This window comes from Idiotropiscis lumnitzeri, chromosome 9 (genome assembly GCF_059441095.1).
Source record: "Idiotropiscis lumnitzeri isolate Australia: NSW breed Sydney's pygmy pipehorse chromosome 9, RoL_Ilum_1.0, whole genome shotgun sequence".
Taxonomy (NCBI): Eukaryota; Metazoa; Chordata; class Actinopteri; order Syngnathiformes; family Syngnathidae; genus Idiotropiscis; species Idiotropiscis lumnitzeri.
In genome coordinates, this window is record NC_142399.1 from 3036236 (window position 1) to 3059624 (window position 23389).

Genomic DNA, 23389 nt, shown 5'->3' on the forward strand with positions numbered 1-23389 from the left:
ATGATTTTTTTTTTGTTTCCCTTTTTACATTCACTTGCACAATTTCTTTGATTTTGATTTAAAAACTACACTGGTTTCACAGTCACAATGACCCTCTGAGGGCTGTGATTTTGAGTCCTCTAGATGGCACTGTTGGTTTAAAAAATGGCAAGTCAGTTTTGCTTTCAGACCAATGTTGAACTGAGACTGCCACCTACAGGAGTCCAAAAATACTACAACTGGTTCATGAAGCAAATTTGAAGCTTCATTTACCGTAACTAAAATGTGTCCCACCACAAAAATTAATTTGACACTCCTGCTTTAAACCTTCCACAAATTTCCATGGATAAGATTTTAAGTTTTTCTGTGTATCCTCTCAACAACAATACCGAACTTTGACACTTTGCACTCAGCAGAGGTAACTAGAAATTCTTCCTGCTTTTTCCTGCAGACTTTTATGGAGGAAATGACCAGGAAGCAACCCGATGTTGACAAAATCACAAAGACGCACAAAAGGAAGGCTGCTCTGGAGCCTGCGATCCACTCTCAGATCCCCGTGCTGGACAAAGGAAGAGCTGCAAGTATGTATTCCACAATGAAACTTTCCAAAGCGCAACTTGCGCCATCTGGCAAGTGATGAGTCACGGCCGAGTGACTCAACATCCTCATTGTGTTCACTTTGGCACCTGCAGCCATGTCATCACCGACAAAACACTTTCGATCCACTTCTGATGTTTTTTTTTTTTTACTTGCAGGAAAACGTTCTCCCACTCAAACTATGTATGCGTCAGCGACACAAGCACCCATCGAAACGAAGAACCCGCGGGTCAACCTGCTGGTCAGTAAGTGGCAGCACGTGTGGTTGCTGGCGCTGGACAGGAGGAGGAAACTCAACGATGCTTTGGACCGATTGGAGGAGGTAACGCCATTTTCTGTTTTGAGGTATCAGGTGGTTGAGTGGGAGAAGAAAAAAAACGATCGGATTGGAACGTCTCAAATGCTGTTTTAAATGGTCGCGTATAATTGTTCCTTTCTGTCCAGTTGAAAGAGTTTGCCAACTTTGACTTTGACGTGTGGCGGAAGCGCTACATGCGCTGGATGAACCACAAAAAGTCTCGCGTCATGGACTTCTTCCGGCGCATTGACAAAGATCAGGATGGCAAAGTCACGAGGCAGGAGTTCATCGAAGGCATCTTGTCCTCCAGTAAGTGGATGCGCGCAACATCGTTGGCTGCGTTCGCAATTACAAATTCAAGAGTTGCGATGCAATATCATTTCATTTGAAATGATTTTGTTTCATTATTTGTTTTGGGAAATTGGTGCATTTATTTCTAATTATGATACAGAAATGACAAAATGGAGGTGCACCTGATTTTTTTTTTTTCAACAGTGCAACAAAAATGAAGTTGTTATTATTATCATTATTGTTATTACCGTCCAGCAAAATTAATTTTATTAACGTATTTGGTGATGGACCCGCAGAATTCCCCACCAGTCGACTGGAGATGAGCGCTGTGGCCGACATTTTTGACCGGGACGGCGACGGCTACATCGACTACTACGAGTTTGTTGCAGCTCTTCATCCCAACAAGGATGCCTACAAACCTCTGACAGACGCCGACAAGATTGAAGATGAGGTAACATTTGCAATTAAATGAAATCGAGACAAACCTCTGGTGTTTTAATATCAATTATTATCATTTATTTTAATAAGGAAAATATTATTACAATTATTAAATGATGTGATTTATATTTGTTGCTTGGAAGAAGTTGTGGGACTAGTGAGTTTTATGCAACACCTGCTGGATGCTTCCTTCCGATTTAAAAAAAAAAAAAAAAAAAATTAATTAAAAAAAAAAATCTCACTGCATGAAACCAACTCATGAATTAATGAAAGTTAGTTTTTTTTGTATTATTTTGTAGGTGACACGTCAAGTTGCCAAATGCAAATGTCCAAAACGATTCCAAGTGGAACAAATCGGTGCCAACAAGTACAGGGTGAGCAGAATTACTTCTCATCCTAGAATATCTTGGAAATTTCAGGACGGTAGGATTGAGAACCCAAAATATGATGTCGAATGCTAACGAGGATGTTTTTCTCAATTTTCTTGACACCACCAGTTTTACCTCGGAAACCAGGTACATATTGACGTTGATTTCTTTCTCTGTGCTCACGTGCCTTGAAGAAATGGCCTTTTCATGCCCCATGTTTGCTTCCCAATTAACACTCTGCCCAGTTCCTCGGCTGGTGGTCGCAAACTGGAACTCAGAAGTAGGAAATAGAGATGTGGTCATTGTCATCTTCTTGCTCCAGATCCTTCATAAATGTCATTAATTACGCTCGCTTTTTCGCAGTCATAAGGTTGAAGAGTGAAATTTTTATTTTCAAAAAGTATCCGACACCAAAATAATTCCAACAAGCATTTTTTTTTTTTACATTTCAAAATGATGAACTAAATTTGCAATTATGCAAAATAAACCACTATTTTATGCAAGGTGTTTAAATCTCATACCTAGATAACTTTTTTACAATTTTGTAAACGGTAAAATGAGTCAATATGGATGATCCGCAAAATAACCGGGAGGGTTCATCAACGATTGTCTCGCGGGCCGAAGAAAAACACTCTGAAAGTAGCATAGACCACTTTTGAGTTTCAGTTACGAGTGCTAAAAACCATTTCAGCCCACATTTCTATTGATTATTCATCCGCTGGCCACTTTAGGGGAACTAAAATGTGTGTGCTTGCTATGGGCGCTTCAATTTCATGGGAATGTCTGACCTCAACGCTGGCTGATGCTTTTTGAACTTGAGGTTCTTTTTTTTTTTTTATGCATTTATTTTTTTATTTTATTTGGCCGTTCTTTCAAAACAAAACAAATGCATGTCTACATGTAAAATTCATGACAGCTGTGGGTCACATTTTTGGGTTATTGATGGAAGGTGAAACTAGTGGAGTCGTGTTGTGTGTTCATGTCTCACCAAACAATTGAATTAATTCTTTTGACAGTTTGGTCTGGTTCACTGCTTACATGACTCCGTAGTCGGCGATGAGACAATAGCAAACAGGGAAAACCAAAATCTAACCCCTCACCTGCACGTTGCAGTTTTGGAAAGCTGTATCCTGGTAAATGGTTATTCTTCAAGTGTTTCATGTGCCTTTTTTTTTTTTTTTTTTTTTTTTTTTTAATTTCTTCCAGATTCATGACTCAAACTCCATCACCTTTAATGTATCTGATCACTAAAATCACCAGTGACGTTGAATCATTCTGAGAATCATTCCAGATTGCAAGATTCTGTTCGTTAATGAGCTCCAATATGTTAGTGACAGGCACTCGGTGTGGGGTCATCCGTCTTTTGCTCATGTTTGAGTGTCCCACTGTGATGGATTTAGACATTAGAGATAGTTTGAACCATTCCTCATGTGTGTCGTTGGCGCTAGCTGCCTCTTCTCTGCATCATTGTCAATGCATCTTGGATTGTACTAATGGAGCGTGCAATAATGTGCTGGAATCGCTGGAGTTTGCTGTCTGTGCGTCCATCTGATCCTGATCGGGACAGAAAGCATGCGGCCGTGGTCGTCCTGTGTCAATCATGTGCTAAACGCTCGAGGTCACATCCAACTGCCTCGATTGCTTCTTGAGTCCACCATGAGCACGTCAGGCTTCTGTATGATGTAGGCTAATTATCGCACAACAGTGCCCCCCTGTGGCGCAAACTGGTATCATTTCCTACTTGGCATAGAACGATATCAAGCAGTTAACCTAAATTACAATCTTAAAAAGCGACATGCTTCCCATATATGAGCGTTAAGATGATGAAATAGAATGTACCATCAGCGATACTGGCCGTAATAAATTACTCACGACTGAAAATGAAAGCAGTTGGACTGACCTTGAGCTGTTTGTCTTTGAGAATGGCAAATTCATGTAGGTGTGTCAAAGTGTTTGTGTAAAATCTCTGCAACACGTGAAGGAAATAAGCTCTGATTCAAATCATTAATTATTGATTCCAAAGTTTTGCATGTACATGGCTCTTAATTTAAAAAAAAAAAAAAGAAAAGTCGTTTGTCAGACTCTGTCTGGTTTCCGGTGTTGCTCAGATTGACAGCTGCAGTGTGTCCCGAGTTCATATATGCCCTCTTGTTTTTCTTTTTTAAAATTCCTCCCCTCACTACGTCCTCTCGCTGTAGTTTGGAGACTCGCAGCAGCTTCGCCTTGTGCGTATCCTGCGCAGCACTGTCATGGTGCGAGTGGGTGGAGGTTGGATGGCGCTGGATGAGTTCCTGGTGAAGAACGACCCCTGTCGAGGTGAGTTTCAAAGCAGAACCTACCTACCAATCTACTTTACAACCACTCACTTGACATCTCCCACGAAAAAAAATGCATTAAGGTCCAAAGGAATTAAGGTTGAAATTTTTTTTGTCCGTAATTCTAAAAGGAATGTGTGGTCCAAAGTTAATATAACACTTTTCATCACGAATTGAACGATACGGTACGGTGAGGCATGGTGGTGGCAACATGCTTTGGTGGTTTTTCTTCTGCTGGAACGTGGACCTTAGTCAATGTGATGGGAATTATGAAGCAAGCATTTTTCAAATAGGTCATACAGTTTATATAGGTCACATTAATTAATGAATTAAAAAAAAGATTTATATTGGTCTCTCTATTTATTTATTTATTTTTTTTTTTTACATCACATAAATCTGATATTCCAATAGGGGTGTGTAGACTTTTTATATCCAATGTATTTATGGGCCGATACCAGCCTTATTTGAGGTATCGGGTACTCGCGAAGGCTACCGATATCAGCCACTGCTACGTAAAGCAAATAAAAATGGCGTAAGTGCTCCTCGGCAGTTTTGACACATCTTTATATCATCATCTGCGGCAAAAAGAAAGTTTTTTTTGTTCGCAATTTTTTTGTCATTGTTTTAAATTAAATTTTCTATTCATTCATAGTAGAAGTATCGTCGAGTACTGGTATTGATCTGGAATTTTTTTTTTTTTTATCGATCATCTCTAATCCAATGTATACATGCTAATGAGTCTACAATCGCCTTATGTTCTTTTCTTGTTTCTGTCCTCCTGCTCAACAATTCTTCAAGTTCATCACCATGGGAGCAAAATGTTGCGCTCGGAATCAAACTCTTCGATTACTCAGTCTCCTATAGGTTGGCAAATCTCACACTTTCTCTCCCTGCTCCATGAACCCACCAGTGGTATGTCTGTCCGCACATCCCAGTGTGTGCTACTTGTGTCGGCCTCATGAGTGTGTGTGTGTGTGTGTGTGTGTCAGCATTCAACTCACCTTGGTGTTGATGCATGTGGTTGTTGTTTTGTGCGGTCACGTCACCTGCCGGGGCGTCTCGTTCTGCTCATGGACATGCAAGCGGGCGGTCCTCGGCGGAGCTTCTTTTGCAGCTTTCACGTTTCACTTCTGTCAGACACAGGAAAAAAAAATGTGGGAAGGGTTAATGACAGTTTGAAGATTTTTGTTTTTCATGAGTGTTACGGGAAAAACGACTTGTTATTCAAGGTGGGTGTCGCTGCATGCAACTCACGCTCAAGTTTGTTTTAATATTACTGGCACAACGTGTTGTTTTTTTTTTGTTTTTATTTTTTTAAATTTTTTTTTTTTTAGAGAATATTTACGACACATTCGTGCATACACTCACTGGCCAAAATATTAGGTACACCACCACAAAGCTGTATGAAAAAAATCTGACCGTACAGATGCATCTCAATAAATTAGAAGGAATTTACAGTAGGAAAAGTTGATTTTATTTCCGTATTTTTGTTAAAAAAAAAAAAAAAAGAAAGAAAATCACCGTTACATATTCAGTGAAAACAGGGTAAATAATTTTCAGAAAGCCAAATTTGAACAAATTTATCGGTTACATTTTTTGGAAGTTTTATGTAATATTGACATTCCTTGAGATGGTGAATTATTATTTTTTTTGGCTGTACTTTATAAGTTAATGGGCAGGGTTAAGAATTGGTCACTCCACACATGCAGGCCTTATTTTTACAAATTATTGACCATTCCAAAGTGTTGAAAATGGCTTGCTCTCTTTTCCACAATATTCAAATTTATTTTGACGCACGTCTATATAGAGCCCAATTTAGCCAAATATCCCACAAAGTGGAATAGCATTGCAAAAAAAAAAAATCTAACCTATTTAAAACTGAAGGTAAAAAAAATAAAAAATATATTTATCATGTAAAAGAAGTAAAAAAATTAAGGAAGAAGGAATTTCCAAAGTTGTTGCTGGTGTACCTAATGAAGCGTCTTGTGGTTGTATACGAATGCGTTGTGTCAAATGCAGAAGCTTCTTGTTGTGTTGAAAAGTCGCAGCGCAGTGGAAACGTGCAACATGCGCATGACGTTTGATGTTGTTGATTTCCATCCATTCAAGTTTTTTGCACTCATCCAACGTTTGCCTCGTGAGACCTTCATCATCATCATCATCATCATCATCACTTCCATATGAACACCAAGCCAAAACAAATCTGCTCATTTGGAATGTCTTGTGTCTTGCAGCCAAAGGCAGGACCAACATGGAGTTGCGAGAGAAGTTCATCGTCCCCGAGGGCACCACGCAGGTGATGGCCAGCTTCCGTTACCGAGGCCGACGCTCTCGGCCCTCGTCGAGGGCGGCGTCGCCCAATCGTTCCATGTCCAGCCAAAGCTGCGTCATCCCGTCCATCCCGCCGGTGAACAGCACTCCCAAGGTGTGTGGGTTGCCAGTTCTGTCGTTGTGTTGCCTCTCCATGGCCAACATCATCCATCTTTGTTCATTTCAATCACATTGGTTCTGTGTTACCATGACGACCATCTGTATTCCCTCCCTTTGTTTATTCTTCTCTCCCACCTTGTAGAATTTGATTTATCATTCCGTGTTTGTTTTTTGTGTTGTCGATTTTGCCATTGTTTCCCAGATGTGCCAACACATAAGCCGCAATTATGATAAGCCATGGCTTACAAACAGCAAACCCTCCGCTTCAATTAAATCATCCGACTCCTTCGGGAGCCCAGGTTCATCCTCAGAGGTATTGTCGCGTACGTGACGTGCAGAGCTTCCTGATTGAACCCAACTGGAATCTGCTACTTATTCGAAATACGTTTCCATAATTGAAATAATCAAAGCATTTATTTAAAAAAAACAAAAAAAAAACATCCGAATCCCCAGATTCCAGTTGGATGCTGAATTGGGTCTTTTACTACTAACGATTTTGTTGCTTCCAGCATGGCGCTGTGATTCCCACAGGTCCACTGGTGCATGAGTTCCCTTTCACTAACAACATGGTCTCTGCTCTAATACTGATATTTTTCCTGAAGGTTCCGACTAATTCATTAATCCAGATCGTTGGCGGTGAATAATAATGATAATATTAATAATAACTACATTTGTGTTGTCGTTTGCAGACAACGGCCGTTCAAGGCAGCAAGTTGCGTCTTCCAGGCTACTTGTCGGGTAAAGGATTTCAGTCAAGCGATGAGGGAACGCTAATCAACGCCGCCGTGCTCAAAGCGCGGGGTCAAGCGCTAGGCGGTGAGTCGACCCATTCGTTTAAAATGCAAATGAAAGCTTCATTTTGACCAATACACGTTGGCCTGGATCTAAAAAAAAACAAAACAGTTTGGCAACAGTGTGTTTGACCAACTCAACTAATTTACTACCATTGACGGCTAAAGACGTCAAAAATAAAAAATTTTTACACGGCTGGTAGTGAAAGAGCGAATTGGTTGCACCCTCGCAGAATCGAGGAGAAGCTCGAGCCGACCTGGAAGCAAAGCGGGCAGCAGAGGCAGCAGTCGTCGAGGCAGCGACGCCTCAGACTTCGACATCTCAGACATCCAGTCGGTGTGCTCGGATGCATCGGAGACGGTCGGGGACGGCGCGCGGACGACGCCGCGCTCGCTGTCCCGCCAACATGGAGGGAAGCCCTCCAAGATCCCCACGCCTCAGAGGAGAAGCACTCCCACGAGCAAGCTTGCCAGGGGATCCAAGCGATAGTCGGTGGCCTTGAGAACCAAGAACCGCCACAAACACTGGAATTATCCGAGTTCAGACCGCAAATGTGATGAGTGTTGTTGAAAATTGTTGCTGAGTTGTAAAATATTCCTTTGGAGAGGCAATCTGATTGAATAGTATGCGTGAATGGAATGCCGATGGCCTTGTGCATTTGTACTTTATTTTTGGTGAAAATGTTCAATGTTTTTTTTTTTGTATTTCATTTGATTGAGCCTGTCGAGGTTCGATGATCCCTTGGAAATAGCGCTCGAAAAGAAGTTACTGAATGTACTTTTGTCATGTATGTGCTCTGGACTTGGGAGTAGCATCACGCCACTGTGTGTGTGTGTGTGTGTGTGTGAGGGCGTGTGCGTGCGTGCGACACTGCAAATATTTATTTATTAAAGTGCTAACAATGTACTTTGAAGGGCAATGCAATATAACGATGGTAAGCACTGCGGAAACCTTTAACACTACGAGTAGCAGAAACCTTGCAGTCACAAAGTCCTCCGTTTGCAGACGACTTGGCAGCAGCACGCGAGCCCCTTCACGTTGCCGTTTTGTGTAGGCACGTCGCTTCATTTCAGTTGTTACTGTCATATTACTTTGTAATAAACCCGCTTGCACAAAGCTTCACAGACTTGACTCGGACCTCCTCCTCCTCATCGTGGGTCTTCGTTCATGTTGCTTTGTTGTTATTTTATACTCCGGCAGGATGCGCAAATGTAGTCAACGAAGCAGTTTTGAGTACTTTTTGAGTATTGGTATTGAATTAGATGTTAAAAGGATTGTCCTCAATCTAACCATGAGAAGACAAAAATTGTATTGAACCAAATATTTGCATTTTTTTTGTTCATATTTTTATTTATTTTTGTTCGAATGACCCGGTGTGTGACCTGCAGAGTGGCCATGAAGGCTGAAGTTGTGGTCGCCTCCAGGTGGAATGTTTGCAGAGCATCTTGTGTTTAGCTGTGACATACTACATCTTTCTCCCAGCAAACCTGTGCGGATGCTGGCACACTGGACCCACTCAACTCAGTTCCAAGGCAGCGATATATTGTTTCTATAGGAGGAAAATGTAAAAAAAAAAGATTTTTTTTTTTTTTTAATGACACTCCCATGTGAGTAATTAAAAGTAGTAAAACCATGATGCAAGCTTAAAAGAAGGCAAAAAAAGTCATCTTTAAAAAAAAAAGTTGTTTTGACCATTCACATCAAATCGATTCTAAAGATTCCACAGCCGTGTCAAGCTGCACGAGAGCGTTGTGCGTGTTTGCTTCTAGTGACTGGATGTCTAACTGGCCTATGAGGGATGGCGGATCCCGTCGGTACCAAAGGTGGAGCGGAGCACAGGGGTCACGCGGGTCTGAGCCCCACAGCTGCCACTTTGAATGGTCCTCCTGTTGAGCTCAACGTGTGGCCCACGATGGCACTTTAGAGCGGGACATCAGCACGCAGCTTCACCTGGAATAGATCCATCTGCACAAGCCACACAAATCTTCACTTGGAGGAATATGTAAGTTGTTCATTTATCTTATCTTAATTGGTTTTTTTATTTTTATGATGGTAGCGATGGTTTTCATCATTTAGTCTCTCCAGGAAATACATCCGAGTGCACAGGCAAGCTAAGGAGAACCAACGGAAGGGCTGTTTTAATTGTAACAATATATTTATTATTGTGGTGGGAGTTGGCAGTGGTGTGGAACTGCATTGTACTGGAAGATGAACGATTATTATTTGACCCCTCTTTTGGTTTACTAATAAAGATCTGAAACGCATTTCAGCATGATGCAGAGTAGTTTTCCAGTCACAATGATCGTAAACCAGAAACATTCTTTGGCAGTGCCAATCGAAGCTGACTTCACTATTATTGTTATTAAGACTTTATTTTTGGGCTCTGACTAAATTGTGGACTGGTGAATGGGAATTAAACAGTATCGAGTACAAACTGAATTTTCTGTCTAATCTCTGATTTTTTTTTTTTTTAATTCCTCTACCGTTGCTCTTCAGGCACTTCTAGTCGTTTGACTTTTCCAAATCTGAAAATGGCAACCTACGAAGCCATGCTGGTGTTTGCGTCACTGGCTATCATCTTAGGCAGCACACAAGGCCAAACGTTACCAAGTAAGTTTTTCTGTTATTTTTTTCCCCTTTGACACAAACTGTAGTCTTCAGTCTTCTAACGCTGCCCTACCAAACAATGGCCAACAGATGTCACTATTTGTCTTTTTATTGACCTTTTTTTTTTTCCTGGCAGTAGCGCCTGTGATTAATTGTACTGATTTTTCTCACAGTGAAAAGGTCAAATAGCAGTTAAATTGTGTTTAAATATTTAGCAGAAAAAGAAAAGATATAAATTCTTAGCCGACCTAACCATCTCTAACTGAAACCTAATCAAATGTGTGCTTACAAAAGGGAAGATGTAGTCTCATATGAATTTGATACCGAGAAAATGCGTTCTCCTCCGATAAATATTTGACATCCATACGATCTCAATTCTTGATGAAAATCTTGACGTGGGGCTCGTTTGATAAAGTGTGTGCGTGTGTTGAGGTTTCGATCTCCTGGAGGAATTCCGTGTGCCCGATTCGAGAGGAGTGAAGAGAGTGGAAGGCTCTGAACCGGAGGTGGTGGCGTACCGCGTTAACCCCGCCATCCATCTGCAGAAGACCATGAGGTACGCTTGATTAGGAGCCACGAATGGCGGACAGTCTGCCACATGGAAAGGTTGAATCAGGTGTGATCATGGACTAATTCATGCGAGCTTGTCAGTGGAGGGGAACCTTCAAAAGCGCTTCTTTTGTTCCATTGACACTTGACTTTGACAATTTGGGAACATACTTGCATACCGTCTCGGACAAGTGCAAAGTCCAAGTCCAATCATTGGCCCTATGGAGGTGCCTTACCAAGTAGAGTCTAATCTTTTGAAATAGTGACGGGAAAATGAAGCTTCAAATTTGCTTCAAGAACCAGCTGCTGTATTTTTATGTCCTCTAGATGGCACTGTTGGATTAAATAAAGGGTTTAAAAAAAATGGCAATTCAGTGTGCTTTCAGCACAAATTTGAACAGAGACCGCCATCTACAGGAGTCCCAAAATACTACAACTGGTTCATGAAGCAGATTTGAAGCTTTATTTACTCAACACTACTTTGAAATGACTTGGACTATGTACTCTGGACATCTCTTGGACAGCTTCCTTGTTAGATGTTCAAGGGATGTCCAATCAGAAGGTGAGCCTAAGAGCCGACGTAGGACGTGGTGGCACTTCAGCAGTGCTTGTTCCTTTGGAGGCTAATGACGTAACAATTTCACATGAAGGTTGTTTTGCAGAAATTTGAAGGGTTCTTGAAACGCAGGACACAACAGTGCCATCTTTCATTTTCTCCTGTTTTGAAAAACATGCAAAGTTGTATAGCTGCTTAGCGACTCCTGCCCGGCCAGATGTAATTGCTTCCTCTAATTTTGGTTCATCTTTACAGTCTGTAGATGGGATGTTGACTCTGAAGACTTTATAAAAGATGACTGTAATCAAGGTTTTAACCTCCAGGCAGTTTATTCTGTGTGCCATAAGAAGCGTGACTTTTTTGACTTCAGTGTCAATTTACAAGCCACACAAGAGGAAGAAAGCGTGATGAGTGTTTCGGAGGCAAAGCCTCACACAGACATCATTTGACGAAGTTGAATAACATCAACTGAGAATTTTGAGCAGGAGGCGCTGTTCAATTCTACTGTTCCGACTCTCCCACCACAGAGACGTGTATCCAGATGGTCTTCCCTCCGACTACTCCGTCATCGCAACCTTTAAGTTGACAAAGGACATGGTTAAGAAATCTTGGAACCTGTGGCAGGTCAACGCCCCAGACGGTCAAGAGCAAGTGGGCCTGCGTTTCCAGGGCGACAGCCTCTCGCTGGATTTCTTCTACATCAGCCCGAGTGGTAGCCAGATGCTGAGAACATTCCGCGGGGTGGGGAAGCTGTTTGATGGCGAGTGGCACAAGTTGGCGCTGAGTGTCAAGGGCAGCAAGGTGAAGCTGCTGGTAGATTGTGAGGAGGTCAGCGTGGAGTCCATCGACGAGCCGATGCCAGTCATCCGGCGGGGGTACACTTCCATTGTCAAGCGGGCGGCGAGAGATCGCTCTTTCTCCGTACGTGTGCAGCATGAACATCCTTTCCAAAAACGATTTTCACCGGACGTCTGCCTTTACAATGAAAGTCTTTATTTTCTAACTCCCGCCAGGTGGACCTCCAACAGATGGACGTGTCATGTGACCCTGAGCAGGCCTATTCCGAAGGCTGCTGCGAGCTCTCCCAGGTGGTGAGTCCATGACCATTCCGCAGCTCTTGCTATTTTGTCGTACGTCAGTCTCGTCTGAAAAAGTATTCTCTCGTTGCGGCAGTGTGGCGGCTATGCAGAGATCGGACTGACGGCCGGAAGAGCATCTTGCAAATGTATGCACGGACAGCCAGGCATCCAGGGACGTCCGGGCCCACAGGTGGATGAATTTACACGTGAAACGTGACCCCAGTGAGTCGACTCATGTTGACCTTTTATTGTTTCTTGCGCAGGGCCACAGAGGTTTTTCCGGAAAAGACGGCGATCGAGGAAGACAAGGAAACTGGGTAAATGACAAAGAGTTAAAAAGATTCGCGGCTGGGCGTCGCAATAAAAATCAGCCACGAAATGAGAGCAAAACTGTGTAAAGTAACACAGTAGGACAGAAACAGACCTGGAACCAGAAGCACTTAAAGGCTGGAGCTCCTCTCGTAGTAAAACACTCACAAATAAAGTGGCGGGTTATCACAAGATTTCTGCGGGTTGTATTAGGGGGCTAAATGTCGTGAACGTGCGTGTTTAGGAGGACATTTTATGAAAAATTAAGAACCTTCCGTCTTCATTAATATGTCACGCCGCTTCAATGCCCGAATTTGATAAGATCGTATTTTTTCAAAATTCCTGATTAGTCACGGTCCTACAGGACACTTCACCAGAGATGAGCTCAATTTGGAGTCCGATCTGGATTGCCATACTCCTCTGCGAGACACTTTGCAGTTTTATCCGATCGATCGCGACCCACCCGCGACTTGTTGTGACCAAAGGGAAATGGATCAAAGTCGAGAGCATCGCCCTTTAGCTCTGATCACTTTTCTTCAAGGCAGTCCAATACCGTTGATCCGTCGGTTGTGTTTTAAAATGTTTTGGTTGGATACGGATCATAAATTGTTTCCCCGATGAAATATAACGCAGCATCATAATTTCACAGTATATTGACCGTGTTTGTGGAGTAGACTTCGCATTGTTCTCAAGTGTGTCATTATGCTGGTTTACACATGGCAGCGCTGACAAATGCGCCACTCGGTAGCTTTTAGCCTGGCTCAATTCTCACGAGATCACGCCAAGCCCAGACATGGAAGGCAGTTGGCCGAGACCCCCTCGAGTCCTTAATGACAGCACGTCTGCTTTAGTGGAGTGTGAAGTTTGGCACAATACGCTTACTTTTTGCTCACGGGGAACTGCACACATTGAAATTCCTGACGGGTTGATGCTGAACAGCCTCTGCAAAATTGGAGCAGACCTCAGAAACATTTTTTTATTAGAAGCGATATACTTGGAGAGAAATCCACGCATCAGGTAAAATCAAACATTCTGTTTGGGTAAAAGGAAAGGAACAAAGTCTAGCAGTATTATGGCTCAACTGGGGCATTACGATGGGAACTTGCATGGATGATTGTAGATGTTGAGTACATATTTAAGGAAATTCCCTACACTGCCTGGACAAATTTGCAGAACAAGATTCCGGAGCCATTTATGCCACATTGGCCCATTTTAAGTTTTCAGCTGGAGGTCATTTGGGAGTAAACATCTGTCTTTCGTAATGCCTTGAATTACAGAGCCCAGCATGTTTATCTCTTTCCTTGCTTGCGTCTTGAGGAGGCGCTTTCCTGGCACACATTTACGAACTATTATGGGTGGTCTTTTTCATTCTAATATTTAGCTAGCCTGAGCTTTGCCAGCGTGGAAATGCGCTAGAGTTCACGGTCTTGACTTTCGCCATACCTTCGGCCATCTCTGAGGCGATCCGCTAATAAAATAATGAGATGTTCAAATAAACACCAAGAAGACGTTCTGCTTTTGTTTGTTGATCCAGAGCAACACTTTTCCTTCTGCATTTGAGGTGGTTAGCGTCTGTCTAAACAAGAGCGCTCCATTTAGTTGCATTTATGATTGGTGTGCGTATATACAGAGTGCCGCGGAATATTCTGGTGTACATTTTCCAGTAACATGACTATGAAAGTCACTAAAACAGAGTCTTAATCAAAGGTTTAATCCCCCCCACCCCCCACTTGCCCAGAGGAGCGAGCTAGCATACGTCTATTTGCTTTCCGATTGACATAGCTCGCTCAACAACGGTTCAAACGTAAGAAGAATGTCCGAAAAATGCATGATGTTACTTAATCAATATCATGTTTTGTTGTCGCTGAGCAACGTACTGTGAAAAGGTTTTACCATCTGTACACAAATGATTCATTTTACCTTTCCTGACACTTTAGTTTGATTGCGTATACACAGGCTATGTAAAAATGAGAAAGAATCTCGGGCATCTCATTTCATTTATTAATGTTATTGGATGTAATTCCGGGGGATACAAGTAGTGATGGGTAAATGAAGCTTTAAATCTGCTTCATGAACCAGTTGTAGTATTTTTGGACTCCAGCAGGTGGCACTCTTTGTTCAACATTGGGCTGAAAGCACACTGACCTGCCATTTTTTTTTTAAAACCATTTATTTAAAACCAATAGTGCCATCTAGAGGACTGAAAAATACAACAACTGGTTCATGAAGCAAATTTGAATCTTCATTTTCCCATCACTAAATACAAGTATTTAAATGACATACAAATGTCATGCTGCGTTGTTTTTACTTTATTAGAAGAAAAATTGAGTGAGCTTCAGAGGTCTTTTACCCTTATCCAGGAAGGGATATGAGTTAACATTGAGATCATAATCAATTTGTCATTCACGAGTACCGAGCAAAAGTTGTGCACTTGAAGTCTTCCACCGTTCTACTTGTTCTGGTTACATTTAATGGATTTAATTGTTATTCCCCTGCCACCTTGTTTTGCAGGGCATCAGGGGAAACACAGGAGACTATGGCAACGTGGGTGAGCCAGGCCCTAAGGTAAATTCTGTCTTCACACTCTTATCAAGTTGCACTTCCCTGTTGACTCGTCGGGGTGCTTAATGATAGTTCACATGCATCATCCTCAGGGCGAAATCGGAAGCAAAGGCGAGAAAGGAATGAGAGGACTCTGGGGCCCTGCGGTAAAGAAATGTTATCATCGCACCATCTTTACCACTAATACAATACTTATATGAATACAATGTCACAATAAAAACAAACTTGTTTTCTTTTACAGGGAGAGCGAGGTACGAAGGGGCTGAAGGGATTAAAAGGGGCAGCAGGCTTCAAGGTGAATTTTAAGCAGTCAAAGAATGACCGACATTGCAGAGTTTTCAATGACGTCTAATTCTTATGTCGACACTTTGACTGTCATTAAAGGGTGTTCGTGGACACTCTGGAGACATCGGAAAGACTGGCAGGCAGGGAGATCCTGTGAGTTTACCAACCGTCTTATTTGCATTTCATTTTGCAAAAGAGGGCGAGCTTTACATAAAATAGGATAATGATCACATCGTTACTACAAATATGAATCCAAAAGAGCCAATATTTAATGTGCAGATAACAGGTACCAACCTCCACATAAATTTGCAATTTCAGGTCCCAACCCTAAGTTTGGACACCACTATTATAGTGTGTCATGTGATTTTTTTTTTTTTTTTTGGTCTCTGAAGGGTACCAAAGGTGAAAGAGGATATGAAGGGATTGCTGGGTTTCAAGGAGTAAAGGTATATCTCCTCTATTTCTGCATTTATCGCAGTTTTGAAAAGATATATTTATTTGTTATGATGTTTTGATATATTTATAGGGCGAGAAAGGGAGCACCGGCCCAGATGGGAACGCTGGGCCACGAGGAGAGCAGGTGGGTTCCTCATCCGTAAGAGGCTAAGTAGTTTAGCTTAGCGTTAGGTTGACTATCCTGCCATGGATCAAAAGCTACAAAAAAGGTCCCTTCAAAATTGTACTTACTTTTATTTTACTCAACCACCTGCATATATTTAACAAATTCTATGATTTATTCACATGACACTAAATGACACACCATAATGACCTATTCATAATCCATCCATCAGTCTGCTGAGTAAAATACAACCCTCCAAAACATCAACATCATCAACAACAGTAACTTGTGAATTGTTGCTTCATTTTTTTTTAAATTTATTTATTTATTTATTTTTTATGTGAAATGTTTGACAGGGTATTGTCGGTGATGCAGGAGAGAGGGGGGCTGCTGGACAAAAGGGGACACCCGTATGTATACCACACGATAATTGTCCAATAAATATAAAGGTCATTTTGAAGCCTCAATGCAGGTTTACTCCCTTTATTGTCTAATTTAGGGGGTCACGGGACGTCGTGGAAAAGATGGCACCATCGGACAAAAGGTGACAACACCCTTAAAAACATCATTTACACTACAAGAATCTTCTTCATAATCATAAATCCTACTTACAATTCCTCAGGGCATTGTTGGAGATCCTGGATTACCAGGTAGAGATGGCGATCCTGGAATTGAGGTACTGTGTATGACTCTGATAATACCTACATTGTCTTAAACCAGTGCTTCCCAATTATTTTCTGTTACACCTCCCCAAGCAAGAAGAAAACAATTTGCGGCCCCCCACCACCACACACGCTCCGCCGCAACTATAAATAATATAATTTTCGTTGCAAAATAAACCTACACCGTAGAGTTAATACTCGCTGCGCACAATGGGCAAGGTGCGCGCCACTGCCAACTATTGGAGTGGAGGTGCAATTACACGTTATTGTAGTACGGCGGGGGGGAAAAAAAGCATGTTCCCCACGGTCAAACGCGCCCCCCTAGGGGGGCCTGCTCCACTATTTGAGAAGCACTGTCTTTAACAAACAATAGTGCAAGATACTACATTCAAAAAATGTAATGGTGTTTCAGTGTAACATAATCAATCTAAAGTTTGCAGTTTGTGAATGCCATCCATTACCACAGGATCCCTTGAATTTGATATCGGTATTCTTTTCCCAGGCTTACCAAGGACCACAAGGTCACCGTGGAAGACTCGGACAAGTTGGCTCAAAGGTATAGCTGAAGTTGCTGAGAATTGTCAATCTACTGCGTAAAGTTTGGTTGGTTCATTTGTTGTGTGTTTCTTTCACAGGGGGAGAAAGGAAGCCTGGGAGTAGCGGGAGAAATGGGCCCCCAAGGTCGGACTGTAAGTTGTACTGACTGAACAAAATCATCTCGTGTTATTTACCACTTTCAAGGGACTTCATTGACACCGAATGATCTCGTCCCCGAAGTCGTTTCAATCCATGTTTTATTCTCGAGGGTCCAAGAGGTTACAAAGGCTCTGCAGGGAAACCCGGAAGACCGGGATTTATTGGGCCACCAGGACCTAATGTAAGTTTAAAACTCAAGCTTTTAACTCTAAATGTTTTTTTTGTAAATGTCATTAAACGATGTCTTGTCCTCACAGGGACATGTGGGAGAGGCCGGAAAACAAGGAAGCAAGGTATTGTCATCACTTTACCAGAAGAAATATGAAAAATGGCGAAATTATGAAAGTTGAAATAAACAAAGCAGATGTCATGTGAAGTGAGGGATTAGGTAAAATAGGGACACACTGGCCACAATATTAGGTACACCTGCACAGTCAAACACGGGGTGGAAATTAACACATTTTTTTAAAATGAAATTTTAGTTATCTTGCTTAGCGATTTTAGAGGAGCATGCAAGCAAAATTTAGTATGATGTAATTCTACACCACCGCTATAATAACAAATCACATAATTATCCAATGGTATAAACTGAGAGATCCTTCAAAGTTGGCGAATCATGGCCATGTAATAAAAGATCCACAATTTACAGGATGTGATTTTACCCGCCGGGATCCGGTGCGGCATATAAAAAAGGACATTTAACAAAACAGGACGGAAGCACGGAGTATCAGGTGTTAGAATTCACACCGGTTGCGTTATATGCAGGCGTGCTCTGCTATGACCTCAGAAAGTGAAAAATTGTTTTGTTGAAAAGGCGGAGAATTATGTGCTCATGTATTACGGACTCCAAAAACTCAATTTTAGGTAAAAAATGGAGTGATCCACTAATTGGGTCAATTTGACCCACCCTTCATAAATTGTTTTATACTAAACAGTCCAATTTTTGTGGCTGTTTGGTACAAAACGAGCCTTTTTTTGGGTCATTTTCTTCCAAAACTCAAATTTTTTTGCTCAACAGTATTTAGAGTGCAGCCATAAAAAAGGGGTTGTTATCAAATCACATCTTCAATCTTTATAAAGGCACATTTTTTTGGGTAGTGCCCATGTGTCACTTCTTAAATTGAGCAAGTGTACCTAATGTAGTGGCTGATAAATGACAGCGACGGTTCTACAACTGATGGACTAAAAGGTGCAATCTGAAAATATTACATAAGAAAACAGAAGTGCACACAAAAATATTAATCTTCCACTCATCTTTTTCCACGACATAAAATACCCCCACCCCACTTTCTTGTCCAGGGTGACACGGGAATCCCGGGAATTCAAGGAGTCAAAGGCGAACAGGTGAATATTCCTTCTATTTTGATTCCTGCCGTCCTTATCGTGTCTGTTCTCACAACACCTTTTGTGTCTTTTAAAGGCACAAAAAGGTGTCAAAGGACCAAAAGGAAGGGTGAGTTCATTTAATTTACCAGTCGCTGGTCAGTGTCAGACTTCATCACTGCTGTTAACGTCATCGTGCTCTTTAGGGTGGAGACAGAGGGCAGCCGGGTCCTCAGGGAGGACGGGGCAAGCGAGGCCCAGCGGGCACGGCTGGACGTTCGGGTCCCGCGGGAATTAAAGGAGTGCGAGGTGAAGGTGGACCAGATGGCTTTCAGGGGCCCCCAGGTCCCCCAGTAAGTACAAATACACTTCCTTGAATGCTGATTTATTTATTTTTTTTTTTTTTCTGGTGGGTCCCCAACCTTTTTTTTCTGCCGTGGACCGGTTTATACCAGTCCATAACTTTGGCGGACCGGCAACCAGACTCAATGTATTATTGTTAAGCTTTATTTTGATGCGCCATGTTCGTTGCGTATGTTTGCAGCTTCCTTCCTAGTCTCAAGCCCATGATAGATCGACGTAGCGGATAGAAGCCTGTCACTTTTCAAAATAAAATATTTATTTAGCCTCAAATGAAAAAATAAACCAGAAGTACGGCATTTTTTTCTTCCATCTGTCCGGCCCGTTCCAAAGTGGCCCGCGGACCATAACCGGGCCGCCGTCCGGTGGGTGGACACCTCTGAGTTACAACATTGGACTTGATGTAATCGGCAAGATCTGCTCACGGTGGTCAGCTAACCAACGTCATCACTTCTTCGAGTCGGTAGAATGTTAAAACTATTGGGGTCAAGAACAATTTGTCAAACTTTTCTCATTAGTCACAACTCTCCTCCAGGCATGAGGTCACATCCGTCAGCGGGTCCATAAATCCATAATAAGCCTCGGGAAATCTCATTGGCCTCATTTCTCACTGGGGTTTCCTCTGAAATGCTGCCATCACATCAGCATGCTCTGTGCTGGAATATTCATCCGCCATGTTCCATACTTGGGCCACTTCTCTTCCAGTGATGGATGCGCTCATGATTCCTTCCACAGGGTCCGACGCTGCCGGCTCAACATGTGATCGAGGTTTGCAAGAAAGTAGTGCTGGAGCAGATGTCCACCTTTGCCAACTCAATCCAGAGGACGTGTGCCGCCGTGTGTCCTCTCTACGGGGACGTTCCCATGGGGGCTCCCGGTCCACCTGGACACACCGGCCCACCCGGACCTCCTGTAAGTTACAACCGTTTTCAATTCCTGAGCCGAAACGCACGAGCCAGGCTTTTCTCCATACATTGCTCACTTCTGGCCGGCACATTGCAAATGTCTGGAGTAAGTCATCTGCGCTGGTTGGCAGAAAAAGCAACAAGGAAAACATACTGAATTTCCACATCGACATGAGAACAAATAGAGTCGCACAGTGGTCTCCTGGTATGCGTTGAATGTTTTTTGGAGACTTTCAACTACCGTCAAATCTTTTCCATATTGTTATGCGGCACAGAGCTAATTCATGTCCCATCATGTCTATCACGATAAACAAAGAGAGATGATTTCAGTGTGTGTATGGTTTTCTCAGGAACACAAAGAAACCTTTACATAATCACACAATATCCCACTGTTTGATTATTTTCAATATGGCCCTAATTATCATTGGTATTTTCTTATTCTTGAGATCTTAAAAGTATATGCATAAAAAAAAAAGAAAAAGAAGCATACAATATACTAAGTTGTCGAGTAAAAAAAATGAGACTTGACTGTATATTTCGTAGGATAATATGAATAAGCAAAACAGGCACGTCCACCTAAAATGCGAGCAGACGCATTCTGAACGAATGGAAGAACCAAATAATTCACGGTTGACACACAACCGACGTACTCAAGATGAATGTTATATTTTTCCTTTCATGATGTCGTCAGGGTGATCCTGGAAGAAACGGCGAACCTGGAGAAATTGGCCTGCCAGGATTTTATGGTGAAGCTGGAGATTCAGGCCGGCAAGGAGGGGCAGGTGTGGAAAAATAAAGCCGACAAATCAAAAACAACATACACCCGTAGTTATACAGTCAGACGCCTTAATGGGAGTCCCCCCACCCCGCCCCCTCTTTAGAGCCACGACAATGAAATTGAAGAATATTTACAAGGTGTTTTATTTAATAGTGATCTCAACCACACATGCTCTTTAACTCATTCACGACTAGCCAAGTAAAAAAAAAAAAATCTTTGACGTCTTTAGCCGTCAATGGTAGTAAATGAGTTACAGGTACCGTCATGGCATTTCTCTGGCCAGTCTGTTCTGTTCTGACAAATGTGTGTGCGTGTGCGTGTGCGTTTGTGTGTGTGCAGGTGAGCGAGGAGAACAAGGTGATAAAGGAGGCAAAGGTCATGGCCTTCCCGGCTATACTGGCGAGCAGGGAAAAATGGGTAAAAATCTCATAATGTTGCTTCCTCACTCGAAATGTTCTGTTTTGTTTAAATATATATACCAAAATAGTCCATCAAAGTAAAGATTTCAAATCTATTTTTGGATTTGTTACAGGTCAACGTGGAGGCCCAGGGCGGGTTTTTAACGGCCAACCAGGGAAGGCGGGCGAGCGGGGACTAACAGGTCTTCCTGGAATCAGGGGTCATGCAGGTCTCCGAGGGCCCCCGGGGGTCTGCCTCACCTCTGGGTGTGCTCTGCTCACTTCTACAAGTCCGGTGCCTCAAGTTGCGCCTCAGGGAGCACCGCCGCGAAGATTGAGGAACCGCCAGTAATGGAAAAGAGCCCAGGTGGACAGTTGAATATTGAAAGGATCGAAAAGTGATGGATTCATTCTCATGTTAATATGTTTTCAGTCATCTAAATAGATTTTTTTTAATGTAAATATTCTTTGTTACTGAGGCTCCGAGTTTTTTTTTTTTTTTGGGGGGGGGGACCAAATAAACAGATTAACAACTAAAAACATCAATATGGAATGATAGTGTAAGTGCAAAAATTGGTAAGTTTATTTGAATTTAGTTAAAATATTTCACAATCTCACTTCTTTTGAAACGCATTTTGTTCACAATAAAAAAATGTTTGGACTATTACAATCAGACTGATATTTATTTAGCATGTGATGAGCTAATCCAGATCCAATTTCATAGCAATCATTATTGTTGAAAGTCAAGTTGAATTTTTTTCTGTCAGTAGTTTGTACAAATATAATTTGATTGTACCCTCCATTTTATTTCAAACCGCTGACATCTTTAAAAAAAAACGAAAAAAAAATTCATTTTTGTCAGATTTATTCTTTACTATTCTTTACATTTTTTTGAGCTTGTTCTTAAATTCAATTTTTCTAAAAGCGGAAAAAGAATACGGAAAAGTGTGCTACATTAATCGTGCCTGTGACTCTTCCAACACCTACAGGCACCAGTAGTTTTCAAATCTGTTAAGTAAACATGCCGAGCGACCGCCTGCGCTACAGCTGTCCGCACGTTTTCTCGAGTAAGTTGTTGCATCAACTTGCCAGAGCAATTTCATCACAAGCAGACTAATACTCGTAATAAATATTTGATGGAATAATCATTAAGTGCAACAATTTCAACAAAAAAGGGAAAATGCAAAAATAAATTAAAAAAAATAAAATAAATCTGCATTCTGAATATATCAAGAGTATTGTTGTAATTGTAAATAAATGTTTATTAAAGTATTAATTTCCCCCAACCTGGACAGAAGCACCAGTAACTTTTTTCCCCTCTCCCTACATCTGCTTAATTAACACGTCAGAAATCTCCCCTCAGAAAATGTGCTCACGTGTCATTAGACTTCACAACATTTTGTTTGACTTCACTGGCAACGGCGTGAATTTAGCTGTCAACGATACAGTAAGTAACATCCATCGTCTTTATAAGCGGCCATAATGACACTAACAGAAACCGTTCCCCACGTGGAGAACGTTGCAAACGCTTGCGACTTCCACCATGAGACTCTTTTCAATTCCTGGCTTGATTGTGTCCCACTGCTGACTTTGTAGCAAGAAAAAAAAATGATGTGTGATTGGACTCGAGCCCACGTGTTCCTTTTGGGTATAAGTCCAAATGTTTATCTGAATGCTTTGCGATGGACTTGATCGATTGGCTTTCGGTCCAAAGCGACCTCCTTATGCAGTATGCAATGGTACTTTTCAATTCCAATGAATTAACATGCTATAATTTGTTTAATGTGTTTGGCTGCGGTCAGTGCATATTTTAGAATTCATTTAGAAAAATTTTTTAACTAATTAATCGCGAAAAATTCCGTAATTAATTGCGATTAATTACATTTTTCCTACTATTTTTTGTGACGTTTTTAACCGGTATTTACTTGCAAAATATCTTGTGATTAATTTAAAATCACCAAAAATGAGGTGTATTTTGTTCTTTCTTTGATCCTTGAATACGATCGAAATGGAGTCATCTTAACCGGAAAACTGAGTTAACTGAGTGAAAATATTCAATGGCGTGAATATATTTAAAAAAAAAAAAAAAAAATTAATCTCGAGTTAACGCTTTCATTTTCATTTTTCATGTTGGCATTTGTTCCCCTGAACTAATGCATCATGCACCTCTCACGTACCATATGAGAGCATATTTAACTTTCCACAGACTCTATACGTTCTCCATTGGTTCATTGCCGTGACATCGGGCTCGCA

The 23389-nt window shown here is 41.7% G+C and overlaps 2 protein-coding genes across 19 annotated transcripts in view; both read left to right on the top strand.

Moving 5' to 3' along the window:
• The window catches only part of dst (dystonin), a 94059-nt gene extending 85429 nt beyond the window's left edge, over positions 1–8630 (top strand). For 8 of the 18 annotated variants that reach the window (XM_088305022.1, XM_088305036.1, XM_088305039.1 and 5 more), the window contains 13 exons: positions 431–560; positions 735–898; positions 1021–1183; positions 1462–1616; positions 1903–1977; positions 2101–2118; positions 2988–3104; positions 4170–4287; positions 5085–5198; positions 6521–6711; positions 6919–7029; positions 7406–7532; positions 7741–8630. In XM_088305022.1, the coding sequence (XP_088161148.1) occupies positions 431–560; positions 735–898; positions 1021–1183; positions 1462–1616; positions 1903–1977; positions 2101–2118; positions 2988–3104; positions 4170–4287; positions 5085–5198; positions 6521–6711; positions 6919–7029; positions 7406–7532; positions 7741–7997 (1740 nt within the window). In that variant the 3' untranslated portion in view covers positions 7998–8630. The remainder of the gene's footprint in view (positions 1–430; positions 561–734; positions 899–1020; positions 1184–1461; positions 1617–1902; positions 1978–2100; positions 2119–2987; positions 3105–4169; positions 4288–5084; positions 5199–6520; positions 6712–6918; positions 7030–7405; positions 7533–7740) is intronic. The other 10 variants (XM_088305024.1, XM_088305031.1, XM_088305026.1 and 7 more) reach the window with 9 other exon arrangements.
• Positions 8631–9362: 732 nt separating this feature from the next.
• LOC148329831 (uncharacterized) lies at positions 9363–22305 on the top strand. Its single transcript, XM_088304999.1, has 27 exons — positions 9363–9510; positions 10005–10118; positions 10548–10671; positions 11748–12141; positions 12234–12311; positions 12394–12489; positions 12563–12616; positions 15120–15173; positions 15263–15316; positions 15412–15465; positions 15555–15608; positions 15848–15901; positions 15982–16035; positions 16371–16424; positions 16514–16558; positions 16637–16690; positions 17179–17232; positions 17312–17365; positions 17482–17553; positions 17630–17665; positions 18672–18716; positions 18793–18825; positions 18902–19048; positions 19791–19967; positions 20652–20742; positions 21078–21155; positions 21271–22305. The coding sequence occupies exons 2-27, from the start codon at positions 10040–10042 to the stop codon at positions 21486–21488; spliced, it is 2307 nt and encodes a 768-aa protein (XP_088161125.1). The 5' UTR covers positions 9363–9510; positions 10005–10039; the 3' UTR covers positions 21489–22305.
• Positions 22306–23389: the final 1084 nt, after the last annotated feature.